General features: G+C 37.4%; 1 protein-coding gene across 1 annotated transcript in view; it reads right to left on the reverse strand.

Annotated features, from left to right (window-relative positions):
• Nucleotides 1-22,664, reverse strand: part of NWD2 (NACHT and WD repeat domain containing 2) — a 50,887-nt gene that overhangs the window by 24,983 nt on the left and 3,240 nt on the right. Inside the window, exons 2-3 of the mRNA XM_085059180.1 lie at nucleotides 6,353-6,441; nucleotides 1,232-1,348 (exon numbers count right to left, since the gene is read on the reverse strand). Of these exons, the coding sequence (XP_084915306.1) occupies nucleotides 1,232-1,348; nucleotides 6,353-6,441 (206 nt within the window). The remainder of the gene's footprint in view (nucleotides 1-1,231; nucleotides 1,349-6,352; nucleotides 6,442-22,664) is intronic.

A 22,664-nucleotide genomic window follows, 5' to 3' on the forward strand; every position in this document is an offset into this window, starting at 1 on the left:
TCTAAGGACACTGGGTGTTGCTACACAAAACACTCCATGCCTTTCAGGGTTCCAGGTCTGATTTTTTCATCAAAGGGAAGAGAGAAAGTAGAAAAATAAACCCAGAAAACTAAATATAGTCACATAAGATAAAAGCAACCCCAACTCTCTAGAGATCTGGGCCAGTGTGTGCTCACGAAAAATAGTGTCATGGCAGCATCAAACCCAGCCCAGACTCAGTACTCCAAACGCTGGGCTGTTAGAGTCAAATCTTTGTTCTCCAGGGCTCTGAAGCTAAATAACAAAGTGAAGCAAACAGGTAGTGCCATGGAGATGGTTGTAGGGGTGAGATAGAAGTATACAATGACACATGCTACAGGTTGCTCTGTGTCTAATCTTTGGCACGGAGAGATGTGATCTCCAGCCTTCACAGCAAGGCAGTGTTTTGTATCCCTTCCATCCCTGCTGGATTCTGTGGTTTCAGTTCACAAAATCTTTAACATTCTTCCCTTAAAAAAATAATCAAGGACTTGCAGTTTTCCCTCTGTCTCGTTATGACAAGTCTAAGAATTAGAGTTGACTTAGCTATATTTAGGACAAGAGAGAAAAACTTCATACCTTTTATAAATTATTTTCTTGGCAAATATACTACAGAAAAGAAAATTTGGGATAGTGAAGGCATGCTCTTAGGACTGTTTTGCATTGAAGTCTAACAATTGACCACGGAGAGAACAATCGGTCGTGTATCAGTATATCACACACTCAGAGCCTCCTCAGGTTGTCAGTGACCTCCAGTCTTTTCACTCTAATACCTGGCATCCTAAATTGTCCTGGGTTTATGACACAAAACAGCAAAGACTGATCAGAACAGATAGTTCTTTGCTGCTGCTGATGCTTTTTTCCTAAGTCTTTCTAGGCCAGCTGATAATGCATGTGTGAGAACTACCAAGAATTAACTAACTGTAGCCTCTTTAAACAAGCTGTCAATAATTCTGTTGTGACAGTAGTGCAGTCATATCCACCTTGCTATGAGGACTGATCATAAAAGATCCTTCTTTCCTCTCCACTAATACTGAGTAATCACTGTTAATCTACAGAGCTGCATAGGGAAATATTTGCATAGCAAATGCACAGCAAGGAACACAAAATATTTTAGAAAGAAGAAAATCATGCATTTGTTACTGAATCATGCACGTAAGGATAGATAACATTATATTTTTCTTGTAAAGTAAAACATTATTTTTATACCCACAACAAAACATGGACCTGCAGAATTTTTCAAGCAATCTTCCAGCAGCTTCATACGAGTCTTTTGCAGCTCAGGGCTGTCCCACTCGTCTGCTTCAACTCCCCAGTATAAGTCTATTACCTGGAAAACAATATGTAACATAGTTACTTATCATGTGGCCTTTCTACCAATCAAATTAAAAATTAGCTTTGGCAACATCCTGTGCACTGAGCTTTGCTCTTCAGTGAAGCTAAAAGCAATGAGCTATACATCCAGTCCTTACACAGACTGGCAGGGTTCCCTCATATAAATGAGAATTCCAGCTTCTTTGCCTCCCAGATAGTCCCTCCTGGGACAGTCTTCCATTTCATAGTCATACAGAGATTAGCATGACATGACCTTGATTTGATATAGTCTTTTATTTACTACAAGATTGCATATAATGGGTAGATAAGAATAATGACAGAAGCACTGAAAAAAATCCTGGCTCCATAAAAATGAATTAGAATCTCTCTGGATCACAGTCAAGACCACGAATTGACACCCTGTGTCACTTGTATCCACAGGACAGAAACTCATCCTGTGCACATGGCTCAAAAAGAAAAAATAGCATTGGTTCTATATTGTCATACATCCTTTGTCAGCTGATCTTTGTACTTTGGGAACAGAGATTGTATAGATATGCAGTGGCAGAGACCTTGCTGTCCAGCCATTCATATGTAGCTATAGACTGAGTTTTGTGACCTAATTGGTGGCAAACAAGCTCCTGGTAGAAACTAGAGTTCATCACTTATTTTTTTCAAATAAGTTTAGTATGAATACTCTAGTTTCTTCCAGGAGTTTGTACGTGACTTCACAACACATTTTAACTAGAAGGCTGAATTCTTACTGTGGGAAGTGGAATTAAAAATGGAGATCATATGTATGAATTTCCTTTGGAACTAAACTCATAGTACAGGCTACTACTCTTTCATTTAAGTTACTACTGATTCTTAACATCTTGTATGTAAATTTAACAAAAAAATCCAAGTGGATAGTTTAAAAGACCAATCAAAATTGTATTAATACATGAATATACGACCATATTGTTTATTGTAATATTGTTTGTACTCTGAAAGCACTCTGCAAGAAACAGAATAATAAAATTAGCTGTTGTCCAAACAGATCATAAAATTAACCTGAAGACTTAATATAAGAACTAATAATGAGTTGATGTAAAACTAATTTTTTTCAATTTCGATTTCAATTTCAGCAGTTTACAGCTGGTTAATCTCCTTGGAAAATTTCTCATACCAATAAATACCAAGGTTTAACACCAAATCCTAGAGCTATTTATGCCTATGTGTACTTTCACTACCAACAGTCTCATTGGTTATTTCTGCCATAAAAGTTTGAGACGTGCAGCAGTGTTGGATGGAGCAGGCACAATGTTGCTAAATGTGACAGGTAGTGTCCTGTGTGACTGATGATGAGTGAAAAACCCAGGTATGGAAGGCATTGTAGCTTACACTGCCAAGAAAATACAGCCAATATCTGTATTTTTTACAGAAACTGTTCCGAATTTTTGCTGGAACATGAATTTTTTGCTGTACAAAACTGCATTTCAAATAACCTTCTTATTTTCCTCGCTTGTACTGATTTCTTTTCTCTCCTTTCTCTTTTAGCCTCATTAGGAAAAAAGGTGTTCCCTTCTTCCTCTCTACTTTCTGCTATTTATTAATACAACTTCATTATTGAACTTCACATTGTATTCATCTGCCTGATTACTTTCATGATGTATGATAAAACTTAAATGTTTTCGTCATAAAATTCTTCAGATACAGATCTTAGCATACAGTAAAAAATATTTTAATTACTTGTTGAATGAATTTATTGTGCTGCTTAAGTTCTTCTGAAATGTAAAAGCAATTTCTTTTTTAATTAACTGTTCAGAAATCACATTAATTCTGTAAATGTGAAGAGGAAACACCCTGGAGTGCCAGATAATTGTAGGGGCTCAGTGGCTGTTCATAATTTTTATGAGGTAACACAGTTTTGGTGCATAGTATCTTAACATGTTACAATTTTGTCCTGCAAGAGTGAATATTTTACCCATCAAACCTCTGAAGACAAGAAGATTTTCAAAATAAGGTCTCATCAGTTACTCATTACGCTAACTAAACTAAATAGGATTTACAAAAATAAAGAAATAGAACAAGGAGACAATTGTATCTGATTTTGAAGCATGTATTTACTTACACTTGGAAAAACTGTGTGGCAAACACCCACTCTAACTTTCAGTAAGGCTGTCAAGGTCATATGACAACTAGTGCCCTCTGCAAGACCTTCCTACACACAGTGGACTCACACTGGTCTAGTTCAATTCCACACTAGTCACAAGAGACTTCATCCATAATTCAGTGTTTCCTTTTGCTTACTTTAGCTTTTGTCCTACCAATCTTACAGTTTCACAGATTTTTCTTAGGAGATAATATAATTTTATTTTTATCACTTCCAAGTGCTCAAAACAAGAACTAAAACTTTCATTCATGCAAAATTCTACTTTCCTTCTAGCATATATATCCTGTTGAAAATTATTTGAAACAGTTAATTTTTCTGAAGAAGTGTATGCTGCTAATTAACTATGTTTAGTTATCTTCCCAAAATTTTCAGTTACAACTACTTTCTTTAACCTCTCCATCCTCCCCTGTAAAAATACTGTGTTTCAGGTCAAAACCATCATGCACTCTGGAAGTCTTTTTCTCAGCTTACTTGCCTTCTATCTTTGCCAATACACGTCTTTTTCTGAACTATTTTCTGATACAATGAAAGAGGAAGTCCATCAAGCAAACAAATTCATTTGTCAAATGCACTGACGAATATAGTCAGTTCTGCTTCCACTCATATGGTGATTATGTTCACTGATGGCTCCCAACAAACTGAGGATGCCCAACAGATCCCATGCTTTGCAACAGCCAAACCACTTTTGAGTGCAGTCAGGCAAATCAGTGAAAGTTAGAGTAATGCATGTACTTAAATGCCTTTCATTTGGGTCATCATTTATTCGGTAGGGGGTGTCCTGAATAGTGTATTTGTTGTAGTCACATGCAAGGTAGTTCTTGTTTGGTCAGTAGAAGATTACATATCAGGATGAAAAGTTATGTGTTCTGCTCTGTGTAGAGAAATATAAATTTATCCCTGTACCTGAAAAGTACATAACACTTTATTCATAACACTACATTAAAAACTGTAGTCTTGATTTTGCATGCTAACCTAAGAAATTTAGTGTATCAGAACTGGAATAGGAAAAAAAAGTGTTTTTCTAAAGTCTACCTCAGAGTCTCTTTCAAAAGGCTTTTCTACTTTTCCTCGGTTGTTTTCGTACAATTTCCCACTTTGTTTCCACAGAAATGTGATAGCTTTCTAGCTGTTTTCTGAACTGTGTCAGTAGAGCTGTCTCTCAGACCTCATATCACATAAAGATGCTCCTGGTGTTTAAACTATATAACAAAATAAATTGCTTCCATGAATATCAACGAGAGCAAACTTATTTATTCCTCCCCTAGAGACTACTCTACAATCTGTTTGAAGAAAGATATATTTCCTCTCACAATTAATTCAGTGGATTATGATCTACTTGGAAGAGACATCTCCCTCAGCAAGATGTCTCCTCAAAGATAATAGAAATAAGGGGTTGATATTTTCCATGAATATCACATGGTACTAACATGAGAAAAATATTATTTAAATACCTTTTGCTATTCCTTTCATGTACTACTGCAGCTGGGACCTTCCAATCAGCTGATGAGCTAGGACCTTCAGATGAAATTCTTTTATAGCCATAATCAAAAATCACTCAAGAATTTACCACCATGCAGATTCAGCAACTCCACTGTGACTCAGGGAATTAAAACCAAATATCCTAATTTAAGAACTTGTTATTTTGATTAAAAACCAGCTGCATGTGCATCAAGAATAATACACTGGGAGGAACAGGATGTTGCAAAAAAGGCATTAGCTGTTTCCAACTAAGCTACACTCTGGAGAGATGAGTTTTTGGGGTCACTAAGTATGTGAGGAAAGCTTGTCAATGTAGAGCCTGAATTTTTTTGAAAACTGAACATTTTTACAACATCACAAACTGTATTTGTTTCTCTTAGAAGGGAAACTTTTCCAGGCCTGCTGACATATAAGGGACTGTGAATTAGGACATGCCTGTCTTAAAGTACCAGTGACTTTAACAGTGATGCCAAACACACGTGTTTTAAATCAAATACAATTGTCTTTATTACCAATTGGCTCTTGCCAAAGGTGTGTAAGGGCCTGTATCTCTCATAATATAAAGAAAAACATGAACTTACTGAAGCAATGGCAGTGCTACAGTTGACATTAAAGGAAGCAAATTCCAATAGTATATAATCACAACAAAAACGTTCCATGTTAGATTCATTTTGGTAATCAGTTTTGGTATTCGCATTGTTTAATTATTTTTCACATTACAGTGGAACTTAAGTATGGTTTCTAGAAGCATAACACAGTAATTCAGATGTAACATTATTCTTCTTATATACTTTGAATATCTAAAATAGAGTTGGTGCTTTTTCGTCTATTTAGAATTTACCCCAAATCTGCTTATAAAATAATTGAAGTACATGAAAGGCTAAGAGAGTGAGGCCTGTTTAGCCTGGAGAAGACACAAATTAGAGGGGCTTTTTCCAAGCATACAAATACCCTAAACATGGGTGCCAATAGGAGGGAGCCAGGTTCTTCTTGGTGGTGCCAAGCAATAGGACAAGGGACAGTGGGCAGAAACTGATGCACAGCAAGTTCCACCAAAATATAAGCAAGAACTTCTTTACCGTGAGGGTGACAGAGCACTGGAACAGGTTGGCCAGAGAGCAGGTGGAGTCTCCTTCTCAGGAGATATTTGAAACACATTTGGATGCAATCCCATTCTCCCTGCTCCAGGTGAATCTGATTTAGCAGGGAGAATGGACCAGATGACCTCCAGTGGTCCCATCCAACCTCAACAATTCTGTGTGTGATTCCGTGAAATAAAGTTTTTGCAATTTTCTATTTTACGAATGATATTTTAAAATGTTCTCTGTTCTAAACAGAGTTAATTTCAAGATAAAATGATGCATGACTTAACACAACAAAACTTACCTGAAATTCCAGGCCATAGTTTTCTCTGCAGAATTCTCTCAGCTTAGGATACACATGCTCTCTTAGGGCGCGCCTTTCTGCTATTGTATCTGTGTTGTGGAAAAAGATGCTATTAACAATACTTATAAAAACTATTATTTTACTTAGGGATATATATTTATCAGATAAAAAGGAGCCCTTAACACACAGACAGCGCTAATGAAAATCAAGTGCTGGGACTTAACCCCCAAACTCTCTGTTGTACAAACACATGGAAGTGTTTTCACATGCAATCATACATGTAAAATCACATAAATGTGTTTCTATGTGGCAAAATTATGCTTCATACACATGTTAATGTTCCAGCATACTACAATACAGTGCAGATGAATTAATTTTGTAATTCAGTAGTCAGAATTTCTTTATTGGTTTGACTTTATTTAGCTTCCAGAAAGCTGAATTTTACAAATAAGAAACACCATGGAACAATATACCAAGGATGAAAGAGATCTTATTACTTAGTAATAAATCAATAACATGAATTAATAACATTGTCTCAAAAGCTATCACTTTCTTCATCATCTTAATCGAATAGTATCCGAAAAACATTATTTATCATTAATAGCACTATTTATCTTTTGCACAGGTGATTCCTCCAATAATACTAAATACCCAGTTCTGATATCATGTTATTCTTACCATGCAAAATAACATGTTTTTATGATGAAGTGCAATATGGCAATGACACCAAAATTACTATTTAAGTTCAATATGTCCAACTTAATCTGAACACACTTATATAAAACAAATCACTTGCACCATACCGTGAAATATGAAGTAAATTTGATTAGTAATGAAATCTTCTGTAGGTAAGAAATTTTGTTCTCTTTCACAAGACTATGATAGGTGATGGATTTTGCTATAATGTAACTGAGTTGAGACCACACAGAGATGGCACTGTTGCTAAGTTATTTTCAAAAATAGAACACAACTGTTGTAAACCACTAGCCATGTGATGAAAAATGAAGTGTTAACTTATGAATGATGGAGAACATCTACTGCAGGTAATGCATTATTTGTGTAACTGCACTGAAACAAAACAATAGATTACAACTGGTTTGATATTTCCCATATTGTTGCAAGTAAGAAACATATATGCAAATTTAACAAAACTTTAGAGCCACAAACAGAGCCACAGCTGATATATCTGAATCAGACATCTGTTCACAGAATCATGGTCACAGATTTATAATGTTTTTTATTGAAAAAAAAATCTAGGAAAGGGTGAAATCTGTAATTTAATTTATTATACTAAACTAATAATATCCTTCTTACTATTTAAGTGTATCTTTGAAATATTACAGAAATGTGTGGTCTAATTACCACTTATTTTCACGAACAGCAAGCAATCCTCAAATATCCAGAGAATTATTTCTTGTGAAATCTTTATCAAGGTAAGAAAGTCTATACCACAAAGGCTCAAATGCACAGTAAGGTTTAATTCAATTTATCTGAATTACCTTCACGAACTTTTCATGTGGAAAAAAGTCAAAGACACAGTAGTTTTCAGAAAACATCTCTCTAAGTGCAATAATGTAATACCATGTACTTAGGATTTAATGTTTTAAAATATACTAACTTTGCTTACATTTCCTCTGAAGACAATGGTCCAAGAAGCATTTTCAAGTCCCTGCCACATCACAAGCTTTCATTTGGCTGTCTGCACGCCACGCAAGGCAGGACCCTAACCCTAAAGGGCAGAGCTTTTGTATAATTAATTTGAACACGGTAAATAAGAGACCCTTCTCTGAGCTACATTTGGATGAGTGTAGCCTCACATTCTCTTGGGCAGGTTTTACGCTCCTCTCCCTGATGCTAACTAAAGAGGCTGCACCAGGAGTGCTGTGCCCAGCTCTGGGCAGCCCAAATCAGGAGGATGGGTAGGAAACTGGAGAGGCTACTGAGATCGAGGCCAAAAGCACGTGGCCTACACAGAGACATAGAGGGATCTGGGCATGTTTAGTCCAGTAAATACTGTAAGAGGGACCTAACTGCAGCCTACAATTACTTCTAAAGCATTCACAAAGATGATGGAGTCAAGCTCTTTGTGGCAGTGTCAGAGAGAACAGCAAAACCAATGACAACATATTACAGCTTGGAAGCTCAGACTGGACACCAGGAGAAGCTCCTCTGACCTTGGAGCTCTTTGACTCAACTAGACAAGTTCATAGTTGACCAAATTTCTGTTGACAGCACTTCAGGAGGGAGGTTAGCCCAAATGACCTAACCGGAGTACCCATTGCAACCAGCAGTGATCCTGTCTCTCAGGAGAACTTCCAGGTTTGGCTTAGTTATCCAGGCTGCTCATACACTGCCTGGGAAGAATCTGTCTCCTGTCTGGGCTAGTAGGAGTGAAGCTGTAGAGTAAAATAGCTGTTACTAAGGACCCAATGTCCATGGTGTATGTTTTTCAGGGCATTTTACTCTGGATTGAGCTCAACCCTCAAAAATATTTGGAATTCATTTGGTGAGGTCCTGGAGCTATCTTCCTGTTTTTCATTGAAAAGAAATCCAATTCATGCACACCAAGACCACCCTATGATGTGAGTCAAAGTTTATTAGTGATGATCAAGAGATTTACCTCACTTGCAGATCTGGATGAATACAGACACATCCTACAAATATTTAGGAATGGAGTGAAAAAAACAGCACTCTCAGCTCAGAGCTGCCTGTATTAGTACATAAAAGGGATGGATGAGTTGTTCCCTCCTTAGGATCCACAGTCATTAATTTTCTCTCATACCTTAGTGTCTAAGTCATCCTTTTCCTGCAGAATGTAGTACACAGCTAACAAGGCTAATTAGTCAGAGGGTTGCATGATGCCAAAACAGCAATATTATTTTCATTCCAAAGCAATGGTGTTGCTGTACCTTGTGATAAAAGCCAAATGTGTAGTTTGCTTTATTTGAAATACTTCATTTTTTTACTTTTACAGTAACTGAGACCCTTAGATCAGTCAGTGATAGAAGACTATTTATTCCATTTTTTTGCTTTAACTCTGGTTAATTTTAGCATGCAAATTTATGAAAACACAGAGCATCATACCTTCATGATCAAGTAGATCATGTAGACTGTTGAAAATCACCTCACTGCTCAGTTAATGAGATAAACCAAAATGATTCTTGCCTTTTAAAATGGAAATCAATCATGTTTACAGCTTGGTTATTAAGGAAGCAACAATCCACAGTTATTGTTTGAAGTTACTTAAATGTGACAGCAGACAGAATGGTCTTAGTAGAGCTCCAAAACAGGCAAAGTTGCAGGAACAACAAAAAAAAAAGAAAGTATTGGAAAAAAGCAGAATTTAAGAGTAAACATGATTAAGTGATAAACGGGAAATACTTTGCCTGAGGTTTGCAACAGATAAAACCATGTGTGCTACTTTCTGTTTATGCCCATAGGATTTATACTGCAGAACCCTGCTGGCTCTAGGTTTAGAACATGGGGCTGTTCCCTGCAGCATAACATGTAGAGTCTTGTTCAGGAAATGAAACAACACACTGCAGGAGTAGTGCTACATTTGTAATATCTTAAAAATTAAACAGATAAAACATTTCTTCAACTAGAACTGTGTTCTGGGTAAGACACAAGGCATACCCATTCTGTATTCTTACAGAATACACATTCTGTATTTTTATTCCTACCTCCATTTATAATGGAATGTGCTTATCTAATTGGAATTTGAGTCAGGTGCCTATATTAATTAATTTTAAGAATTTCTATATTTGAAATAACTTTTGAAACTTCAAGGAAATAGAAGTGTATATAGTTAAGATGAACTAAGGTAATTAGTATGGATGGCAGATAAGCTGGTTTAATTAAATATAATCAAACTTGATTTAAGGTGACAGCAAATCTGTGAAGCTGGCAGTTCCTGAGAACAAAAATGTAACACAGGCAAATTCCACCTTCCAGACTGCTGCTGCAGATGAACGGATTAACTAAATTACATTATTCCCGCAGCCAAAATGAGACAGTAGTTGTGAGATGAGCTTTCTACGCCTCTTAATATTAATTCTGATACTCAGAAACACAAATAATAGTTCACAATAAACTGTGGGAACGAAACTACATCTGAAAAATTATAAGAGAAAACTTCAAAACAAACCCCAACCCTAAACTTGTCTCCAGTATTTAAATGAACCCAAAGCCCAAGTCTTGTGCAAGACTTGCTGAGTGCACATCTTCCAAACAAGAGTCAACTCTTGCAGATGGCTGCCTCGTAAGCCATTCCACAAGCACACCATCCTGCCCACCCCTACACTTTGAATGAACTGAGAATGTCAGCACAGCCTCCTTCTCCGAGTGCTCCCCAGTGGAACCCTGAGGGCTGAATGGAATTAGTCACATATCCATCCACGTCCTTTCTCCTGTCAAAGAAACACAACTGTTTGTTTGCAGTGTGATTTCTGAAGGCTTGTAGCTCAGTCAAATCACTGCCAGTTTTCATTAGAGTACGCCAAGGCGCTGCTTCTCAGCGTGAACTATTTCCATGCCAAAGTCTGACCTTCAAACACAAGCTGTTCTGCTATTAAAGTCACTTCTTTTATTTTAATAGAGAAAGTACCTTTTCCCTTCTTGTGTTAGTAAATGGAGGATGTATATTTACAAAAAGTTGCCAAACATTAATCTGTGGGATATAGTAAGTCATGGAGCACAGTCCTGTTGAAGGAAATTTCAAAATGCATATGCAAGTGAACAGAAAGAGTTAACATGTAAGCCTCACAGAAACTGCCCATTTCCAAGCACTAGTTATTCTGTCCTAAGACCAAATAGTTTATCTGCTTGCTGGTGGTGTACTGGTCTGGGTTCATCCACAGTGATGGGAAGGGCTGTTTTCATGTACGTGGGCTGCAGTCACACAACGACTCACTCAAGGCTTGATGCAGCTAAGCAATGAGATTGCTCAGCCCCATTCTTCTACCTTGTGTTGCACAGGAGGTGCCAATGTGGAGACAGAGAGACCCATCTGACCACCCTCAAAGGAGGAGCACATTCAAATTGACAGTCTGTTCATGGAAACATAACCTGTGAGTAACTTTACCCATGCATGATGCAAGCTAAGGCCCTCAAGCAGAGGAAAATCCTAAGCAGGAAGGATGTTTGCCCTACCACTGTTTGACTGACAGAGGAACATTGCTATACCCAGCTTGAGAGAGCCAGCAGGAAAATTGTTGACTGACATAACAAGTTGAGGCAGGCAGCTGAACCTAGATGAACACAGGCAGAAAAAGAAAGAAAAGAAAAGAAAAAAGCTGCTCTTGCAGCTGTTTAAGGCAACACAGAAATGAATGTCATATGGGGTCACAGAGCTGTCTACAGGTTTCATCTCCAGCCAGTTACCCAAGAAAGAGCAGCTCCTTACATGTGCAGCAGAAACAATTTCTGTATCACCTCCTCCACTCTTGATGTTCTCGTGCTTTGCAGTAGGTCAGGACAGACACTTGCTGGAGGTTTTCACCTCACCTCTTTCAGCCCCCTTCTCTGCTGCCAGAGTCTCCTGCACAAATTCACACTGTTATGTTTATTAACACATAATGTTGGAGTCTCTCGTGCAGCTATGGAAGCCCTGGATGAGCAGTGATCTAATTCTGAATGCATGATACCCAGCCATTTGCTTTCTCTGAGTATTCCAAATGCTTAGATTTGATGGAAGGGTAGGACAGATTCTCACCACAGGATATTTTTTAATCCACTGCAATACTAAAAATGTGGGTGTCTTATAATAATTGTCTATCAACTGCATTGAGAATTTCTGCACTTTAATTATCTAAGGTTAAAAATTACTTAGCAGCAGTGCCAAGTAAGAAGTGTCTGCCAAGCCTTGTAATGCTAGCATGTTCTTGACTCAGATGACTGTTCAACTGAACTATTACTTTTAAACTGCCCTTTTAACTGATAATACACAACAGCACTGTGTATTACCTGTGCTACTAAAAATTTAGAATACTAGAAGGTAACATGTCCCTAAATATTATGGAAAACTTGTCTCTGAAAATAATACCATAACAATAAGTAATCTGCATTTCTACAGTGCCTTTCATATCAGAATCAGAGCATTTTGCAACTAATAAGTGAGTTTGAATCATGTAACAGGTAAGAGAGGAAAAAAAGACTCAAGTCCCTAGTACCCTTGCCTTCCAAGAAAATGAGTTCTTGGAGTTTCTGTGAGGAGAGAGCATTAGAATGCTCTCAAAGGCATCCAAAGCTTCCCAAGATTAGGTAGACTGGGAATGGGAACAGGTTGGTCTGGGTCAATTCTCCCAGTGTCCCCTCCCCACACAACAATGCCAACCTTCAGGTCTCTACTTGCTCTCTAGAAGGCAAATGAGAAACTGGACAGACTGAAGACCAGTTATTCATTCAGCTAAATCCCACAACTACTTAACCATCCAAATAAATTCTGATTAGCAAAACTGCAATGTTACTGTGATGTAACACATCTGCATGTCCTCACTTCACCTGATGGCAGGAGCTCTCCCATGAGATGTGAACAAAGTCTGCATCACTCAACCTTCTCAGTTCTTGAAAGACCAAGACTGGACTAAGCATTTCAGCCCAAAGGAATCCCTGCTTGTCATCAAAGCCAGAAGAAATAATGAAAAATAACATTAAGATGGTAAGTAATTCTGAAATGTGTCTTTCAAGTGGGAAGAAATGACAGGACGTGACTACAAATCTGCGATCTACACCAGAACACTTAAACAAACACACTTTCAAAACAAAAGACCTAACTAGGCAGGATTCAATATGTAGGGCATAATTTTAAGCCTAAAACTTCTACTTGAAGCAATTACCTCTTCCATTTTAGCCCCAAATCAAAAAATACCTGATTTTAAATGAGGCATTGTTTTAAAATCTATTTCTCTGAAATGTTCCGTGTTGTCAGTTCAGTAAAATGACCAATGTAAATAAACACACTTACAGTAAGTATACATATGCAATATGCATTTTTAAAAAATATAATGTTTTTAAAACTATAATGGCCAGATTTCAAAGTGTCATCTCATAAAAGACCCTGCATCTTGACTGCTAATATGCTTAACCAGTGCCACCTATTGGTTTAACAATAAAACCCAAACAATAAAAAAAGTTGACTAGTAAGATCAGAGGAGTCAAGACCCATGTTAAAATACAGAATTTAGGGGAAACATAAGTATTGATAGAAGGGAAAAGTGGTTCCTATATCCAAACACCAAGATTCATATTTCCATTATTCACAGGATCATCTTTCCAATTTGAAACAAATGTTGGTTTCTGAAAGTTCTATTCTGTGTGCATCATGCTTACATGAAACAAATTTGGAGTTGGATCCAAAAGCTGGTGAAGTTAATGGAAAGATCTGCAGATTTTCTTCAGATTTAATCTCAGCAGATTTTAAATGAAGTTCTACATTTGGCACATATTGAAAGCCTGTATCTTTTGATACCTTCCACAGAGTTTGGATGAAATCTCTCAATCCATAAATAAATCAATCAGTAAATAAACAGTACATACTTGTGTGTCACTAGTGGTGCTGGTATGGATGAAGACTCTGAAGCAGAATTTTATCTTATAACATGTCCTAATTAATTACCCCTTGGGAACACAGCACCCTTATACACAGATGCTCTTAAACAAAACAAGAAGAGTTAGGTCGACTTGGAATCCGTTCCCAAGCCTGCAAATGCTCCCTAGACTGCTGCTTGGGTGCATAGGTGTCCTTGTGTTCCTTGACTGTGATTTGTGGCAAACACTGAAACGCAAAAGCATCTGCACACAAATGCCAGCAAACAGCAGGAGCTTCAGCAACACCTTGGGTTGAAGGCAGAATCTCTCCTGGGCTTTTTGCACTCTGCAAACTGCACAAGTGAAAGAATTCAAAAAGGTCTAATTCTTTCATTTAATAAAGCAAGTTAGGAAAAGCTCCTGAAAACATGACAATTTGCAAACCATTATTGTCATACAATTAAATGATGTGACAGGAGAAACTGAAGACACAGCACATTTAGAAACATTAAAATTAAGTCTGAAAATTATCTCTGCAGAACAACAAAGCTTATTAAAAATACGCACTGGAAAACAACAAGGCCTATTAGGAGAAGAATTTGCTACTATGATCAAGGTTTGTAAGTGAAAGAAAAACTTCTTGTGAAGTCTAAAGGAGGATCTCTAAATGAGTTGTGGAAAAATGAATAACAGAGGACAGAAATAAGGGCCAGTGCAGCAACAAAGTTATGAGCAAAAATCCCATTAATTCATTGAGAGGTGCCAATTCACAATTAAAAAAATTACGGAATTTCCCAGAAAGCAGGAAAAAGGCTTACATCACTGGAAAATGCTTTTAACAATTAAGTTGTGTGTGCTGCAATAGCTTTGCTACTTTTTTCTGACATCACTAGACAAAAGAGAAAACCACCAGGATGTGTTACTAATGCACTTAAGGTAATGAGGCTGTGGCAGTCAATAAAGTAAAGGGATGTCACAGAAATTCTTCCTCCTAACTGCAGGTTCAAGTGTTGGAAGAGAATGAAGTAGTATTTGTAGGCTTTGAAAAAGCATAAAGTAGAGCAGAGCCCTAAAAAACCACAAGCAAGCCAGTCTCATAAAAGCACACACTTATTTCACAGTACAGTCTGGTGCAGGACTATTAAATACCGCTCATTCTGAAGAAATTCCAATAAACACTTCAATGTGACTTTGCATCTGGCAGTACTGCAAAACAATGAAGAAGAGCTCTGCAAGCACCGTTGGCTCCTGAGTGAAGTTGCCCTTCCCTTCTCTAAATTTTCTACTTAGGTGCACAAGTCACAGAGTTCCAATCCAGGTTGCCTTAAGTTTGGTGCAGTACAGCCACAGTTTGGGTCACTACAAAACTGCTGAAGTCAGCTGGGCCAACTGGAAAAGCATGACTGATAATGTAGCCTACTGTATGGGCTTCAAGTGAAAGATGTGAAGACTTTTGTGCCAGAAGATGAAAAAGTCTCAAACCTGACACTTTTGGGTGTGCAGAAGCACCCACACAAGAACATGAGCTGCTGCTTGCCATCAGTGCAGTAAGTTTGCATCAATACAGTAGGAGTTTTCTCTGCAACAGATTTCTTTTTTCTTGATGCTAAATGGAGAGGATTAAATAACATCACTGAACAGCCAGAATAGCTCATGGCTGCTGTAGAAACTGTTATCAAAGATGAAGAAAGGAAATGACAATCCCAGCAAAGCAGAGCAGCTGCAAGAGGGCATTAAGCCCAGAACAATGGGACTACATGAGGGAAGGATGCCAGAAAGTCAACTACAGCATGCCTGAAGAAGAGAATCTCAACTAATTTCTTTAAACGACTACTTCACATACACACAGACAACTTCCACCCTGGTATTAATACCCACTTGCAGGCCTTGTTTTTAAAATTGAGAATTCCAGGTAGAGTCTGCACTGAAATTCATTGAACATGGCCAAATACTTTACAAAGCTGGCTCAATTTGATGGATTATGTAATGTCTGAGAGGCAAACAGTGATTGACTTGCAAAGGAAGAGTGATTTATCAGACCTTGTTCTCCTTATCCTCCCAATTCTAATGATTCATCTAAGCATTATTTTTAGTGAAGATTATGTAATCCAGTTGAAAAGGCCATTTTAAATAAATTTTATAATGTATCTGTTTTTATCAGTCAAATATGTTTCTGATGCCTTGATTTTCCTAGCTATTGCTTTCTTGCTCCAGGTTTTATAAATTTCTTCTGCTTGCTAACCACATTTTGTTGATAATATATACAGGTAACAGTAAATTTGCAGTTTAACAATCTTGAGGAGTTAGCAATTGGAAAAGGACAACATATGTCCCAGTCACTTCATTTGAGCAGCAGGTGTAGTTGAAATATCTGTAAGTTTAATTTCTCACAAATACAAGTATCATACAGAAAATAATATTTAATGAAAACTTCCAGAACTGGCCACCAATTTAATTAATCAGCACCTGAACTACAGAATGTTACCCAGATTAGCACTTTCAAATTAGTTTAGCCATCCCCCTCAACTCTTTGCTCTTATTTTCCTGATAATAATTTCCAATGAGTTATAATTACCTTTCAAGGAGGATAAAGACCTTTTATGATGCTATACTCTCAATGGCAGTGTAGACTCTGCATGAAAGGGTGGACTTGACTGGATTTCCATTTCTTGCACTGCCAGACACTATGAGTCTTTCTCAGTGCCTGCAAAGGCATTGTCCCTTTGCCACAGAATAGAGAAAAAGTAATCTTTTACTTGCCACACCTACACAGTTAAAGACAACTGAATTCATAACTGGAGATTTTATTTGAAACGATTTTGACATTTACATAATGACTATGAGGAGCTGACTGTGGCATTAACATTGGAACAATATACCAGCAATGGAATTGCTTAATAGAATTATATTATTCATGGTTGATTATAGAAAGTGTAAAATAGAACATTTTTAATTAAAACAGGTAGAGTGTGAAGGGATTATTTGTATTTTAATCTCTGTTTTCTAAAAAAAAGGAGCAATAAATGATGAACTGCATCTTCTACACATCATCTGTTCTCTTTTGAAAAGTATTCTTAACTCATTGACTGACATTAAACAAATCAGACCAACAAATCACCACGTCAATAAGAGAAATCCTGTAAATTAGTCTCCTCCTCCTATTCATAAATAAATCACCAAAGGAAAAGATGTGATGTGAGCTGTAACATTAGACACCTCATAAATGCCTCATTTCCAGAAGAGCTTCACCTGAAACAAGGAGACTACTGCAGGACATACACCCATGATAAAATTATCCTTATGGGTATTGCTTTATGTTATCTATCTTTGGTATGGATGCTCAGGTTGAGTTCCTTACATGGTAAAAGGATGAGGAGGCAGAAACTGGATTTGAGAAATTTGTGAATAATTACATACATCAATACACAATACACAATAACTGGAAGTTATTGAAACTCATTCTAAACAAAGAAATTTTCAGGAAATTTTTTACTTTTGGTCATTTTATTGACTAATGAACTTATTTTGTGTCCGTATGTTGCTGTAAGCACAACCATAGAGCTATGGAAGACACACCACACTAGAATGCTGTGCAGTGCAGTCTGCTTTCCTGTGTTTTTTCTTAACTGGTTTGGAGACAGCTCATGAAGAGTGAGATAATGTGTCAGGAATGGCACAGGCATGTTTGCTCCTGCTTCAGGCAGGAGGACAGATCTGAAGGCCTCAAGAGGTCCCTTGCAACCTCCCATCAGTGCCACTGAGTTCCATGACATGCCATCTGAAGCAGGAATGTGTGGCTGTAACTGAGGTCCAAGGAACCTTAGGCAGCTATTTCATTAGTCTCTTCTTGCTGTGCAAATCACAGACGGGATCATGATGAGTCTGTGAAGGTACTCAATTGCTAGTAGGGTGAAATGGGCTCTATTAATAAATATTCTCAAGTGTTTAATCATACCACAGAGGAGTGTGGCTACACTGAAGACTGCAGCTCTGCCACCTCAGGAAATGCCAGGAGCAGGATGAGCAGGAGCAATTGACAGGCTCTCAGAGTCTGGTACTTCACCTGTTTAGCTATTTGATCAGTCCCAATGATTGATGAATACAACAGCACAACTCTGGATTAAATTCAGTGTAGAAATGCTGCCATTTGCTAGTCTTTCCAGTTTCTGGCAGGAAGTGTATTTTGAACACTCTGATAAATCTAAAGGTGACTTTTTTCTCTAGATCCAGACTCTGCACAAGAATGACTGCAGCTGCTCGGGTCTCAGGTCTGTCCAGCACAGCGTCCTGTCTCCAACAGTGGGCAGCAGCAGGTGGTGTTAGAGGAAGTTTATGACCAGGCCAAAGATAGAGTGAGCCATTTAATTATGGTGCTGATGAGGTGGCTCATAAGAGCTGCATTTGGTAAATGTCCTCCTAGCCCAACACAGCAGCATGCACATGGTACTCTGTACTGACTTGGACCTTCTTACTCTTTACTTTGCTACACGTCCTGTTTTCAGCTACCTGAGTTTTAGCCCTACTTCCCTTTTGACTACAGATTTTGTAAGTAAAAACCTCTCTCTGATACAAACCCAATACTCATAAGAGTAGAGTCAGACCAGTAGAGTTACTTTTTGAGGAGCACTGACACAACCATGATTACATTGTGTTCTCTATCTATTATTATCCTTCTTTAATTAAAATTCCAGTAAAGGGATAAAGCAGTTGTCTTGAATGGCACTGCCTATATTAAAACCTGCCAGATTTCTTTGTATTCCATACACATGACTATTTATGATATTATATTTATATCTACCACCTTCAATATATTAAAACCTTAAATTACAGCAGGTAGATATTACAAATGTATTATTACTGCAGCCTGAAAGGATATCTCATCACAAAATACTCTTTCAGCTGCTAACATCAAAGACATTTTGTTTTAGATGAAAAAAATTGCCACTTGGGCACTGCCCTCATATCTTGAATTGGAAGTTTAGTAACTCCTTGATCTGAAGTTTTCTTTATGGGATATATATTTTAAAATTCTCCAAACAAAACTTAAAAGTCTAATGTAGGGTTTTCTCTAGTGTATTCAGAAATCCATGGACACATGCCAGCATAGTCATGTATGTAAGTTCCTTAAGAGAAATTATTTTGCTGCGTAAACTTAGAGATAGGATGCCAAGTTGTGTAGTTGTGTACGTTTTGTACTACGCTGCTCTTATGTGATTACACAAATCCCACCACAGAATACACGTGGCCTCCTTGGAACACAGCCTTGGAAATCCTCTTCAGCTTGTTGCACAGCGGACTGCTGCTCAGCTGACAGCTCATCCCACTGCCCTTCAGCAGACAAACAAGCTCCCCTCTCGATGGGAGAAGGCACTGGGAGGCTGTCTGCTCAGTGCTGTCTCTCATTTCAGAGGTCTCATACCTTGCTCAGGGAGCAATTCACGATAAGGACCCAATTCATTACCACTGCTGTCCTTCATCTAATATATTATCTAAGAAATTAGTATCACATGGAATTTGCACACTTGTTTCATTGTCCCTCACTGTACTTAGAAACTGGGACAAGGGGCCAGAGGCTCCCCTTTGTCACTGAAAGAAAGCCACAGCCCCCAAGAACAAGGCACAGTCTAGCATGCAAATACATCTGAAGAAATAAAGCAATATTAGTAAACAATGCTTTGTTTTAGTATTATTTCTTCAGCGCTATGAAAGAAGTCATAGAAGCTAAGCTGCAGGTGGCATACAACTCTGTTTACAAGTCTACTTGTGGATAAAATCTAAACTCCTCTGTAAAGCTTTTACTTTTACAACAGCATTCAACAAAATCTAGGCAGTTCTTCAATCTTGCTAGAAATGCAACCTTGAGTGATGCCCTTTGAACATACTCAGCTCTCATAAGAGAACTGAGTACTACTAGTAAATTTGAATATAGTCTATGAGACACTGTGGCTTAAGTGTCACACATCCATTTATACCACTCAACACAGTCTATAATATTTTATATAATTTATGTATATGTGTGCGTATGTGTGTACAGACACTACAGACACACAAAAAATACAATTTTAATATTTTAAATATTAAAAAAGAATGGACATGTGGTCAAACTTTTAAGTAGATAGTGTAAATACCTAATCCATTTGAAGCCGATAACTCCAGGTGTTGCTTAGCAGGAAGGTGATTGAGTTTCAGGTGATTTTGCTTACTTCTAAATACCAAGAACAAAACAGAAACCCAACAAATTACACAGCTTGTTCTTTTACTAAAAACCCCCTCACCCAATACCTCTTCATCATAGTATTGTTGCCAAATGCACATCCTACCTTTTCAGTACATGAATGAAAAATTTTGTTGAAAATTAAACAAAAGTTATCGATGTTGTCATTTGCATATTTGGTACATTTAGGGCAAATCCTTAGGATGCATATGTAAATAACACACATGAAGAACAGGAGGACACAAAGAGCAGTTCTGTTCACACAGATTATCAGATTATTACAGTTTTTTGAGTTAATCTGCGTGACAGAATAAACTTCAATTCAGTCTTCCAAAACTGTCCAAAGCAACACTTTCCTCTAACAGGAACAAACACTTGAGAATCTCCTTAGTAAAAAAATCATCTACCTGCCCCGCCTTGCAAAAAAAGTTCAAGCCTACATAAGATGTTGTCATAACAGTCTCAAAGAGAGTCAGATCTTGCTTTCTGCTCAACCACACCAACAATGGAGTTGTTCCATAGCACAAGAGAAAAGAGAAAATGACACACAGAGGCAGGTGTGAAAAGGGCAAGTTTCTTTCCAACTTAATAACTTGGTATCTCTAACCTCTGGACCTCCTGAAATAAGACATATTTCAAATCAAGGTTCACACCAAACCTGGGTACTTGAATGATTTTTTTCTCCCCCAAACTTTGAGATACTTTATCTCTAAAACTACTGAACTCCCTTTTTTCCTACCCCCCCGCCCCCCACCAAAGTGGTAGCTTCATTTTTGACTCTTAAATATTACAGTGATGTGCGTCACGTAAAACCATAAATACATACAAAATTAGGTAACCAGAACTAACACTTAGCACAAAAAAAGTCCTGGAGTTATTTGTCTCCACATCTCCGCAACACCTCCTTTGCAATTTCATACACTTGAACATCTGTGGTTTTCTTTAGCTAAGGAATAAATTCCACTGAGATTATATAAAATTGTCTTTATAAAAAGATCTTCATGTATCGTATCCAAGTAGGGACACCATATGTTATTTTGGGCCTGGTCAGAACAGACCATCATTAACTAAGCATTATTCTGGCTTTTGAATGTTTTTCCACTTCAACATTTCCTCAATTGTATTTTCCTTAAGGAAAACAGTATTTCAGGTTAAAATAATGTAACGGACCTGGAAGATGCTAAGAATGCAAGATTATGCCATTCTTTTATGACATATGGCAATAACTTTGTAATTAAAGCAATCATAATTCTTCATCTGTTTTGAGTTATCCACCATCATGTTCTAAACTATAAATTTACATGACTATTTTTTATTCACATGTACATCAAAATGGATAAAACCCCATATAATTCCTGCAAAGCAGCCTACAACAATAGGTTCAAATAAAACATTGGTAAGACCTGTGTCTGCAGTAGTTATTTATTCCTTCTATAGTCAGCAAAACTATCTGCTGATGGGAATTTTACTTTATATATCACAAGAAAACACGTAAATTTGGTATCGAACACTCGTACTTTACTAGAATTGAGTATTTTTCAAATTAATCAAATGTTCTGAATAATGCATTCCAATGGACATAAACTAAGGTGAAAAACTGGATAATAAATCAAGAAAAATCAGTCATTCAAGAGCATAAGACAAGGAAATCTCACTCTGGCAATTCATGGGGAAGGTGGTGAAGTTCCAGCAACACAGGTTATTTTTATACTGTGTTTGTACAATGTAATCATTTAAGTGGTGGTAACACCAGTAGTATCTTCTATTAGAATAAAATCTTAATTTTATGTTTCTACATGTATACATAGGATTTCATACTTAAGACTGTTCATCATGTCAAAACTAGTAGTTGGCTTAACCATTTTAAAAAATGGGTACTGGAGGCACAGAAATCATGAGGAATTAAACAGTTAAAGTAAAGCTTGTTCATGATCTCATCACAATTGTTTCTGTTTTTATAACAGAAAGGTATTAATAGGCTCAAAAACATTAACAGTCAAAAGCCAGTAAAAGCAACCCAGTGCTGGGACTTAGGAAGCACACAAGGGTGCTGCACAGAGGAGAGTGCACTATGTGGCTGAAACAGTGGATGGGAAAAAGGATCATCCTTACCATATGAAGTGCTAGGTGCAACCCTGCTCACACTCTGAAGTAAGGCTGACTAACACCACCTGTCAGGCCACACACAGGTTCTATATAAAGGTATTATCATCCTGTCTGCAGTGGAACCACCTGTGTCTAGGATTTAGCTTTATACACATCCCTTGTCAGGGCATTCATTTGTTTCTACTGATTACTAAGGCATCTCCACAACTAAAACTCCAAGAGCCCAGAGTAAAAAATTATCCATGTCTTAAATAATTGAAGCAATAACAAGACTTGAAGCCAAACTAGCAAAGGGCTAAGTTAACCACTTTCAGAAGAACCAACAGGGTTTAAAATTTTCAGAGTTTTGACTTCTTGTTCCAATTCACTGGATTTCATTTTCAAGACAAATTCCTAACTCCAGTTTAACCAGAGCCTTATATCACCACATTACTTCTTGAAACAGCAAACTTTACAACTCAAATA

The sequence above is a fragment of the Lichenostomus cassidix genome, chromosome 4 (assembly GCF_008360975.1).
Source record: "Lichenostomus cassidix isolate B80296 chromosome 4, HeHo_3.0, whole genome shotgun sequence".
Classification (NCBI taxonomy): domain Eukaryota; kingdom Metazoa; phylum Chordata; class Aves; order Passeriformes; family Meliphagidae; genus Lichenostomus; species Lichenostomus cassidix.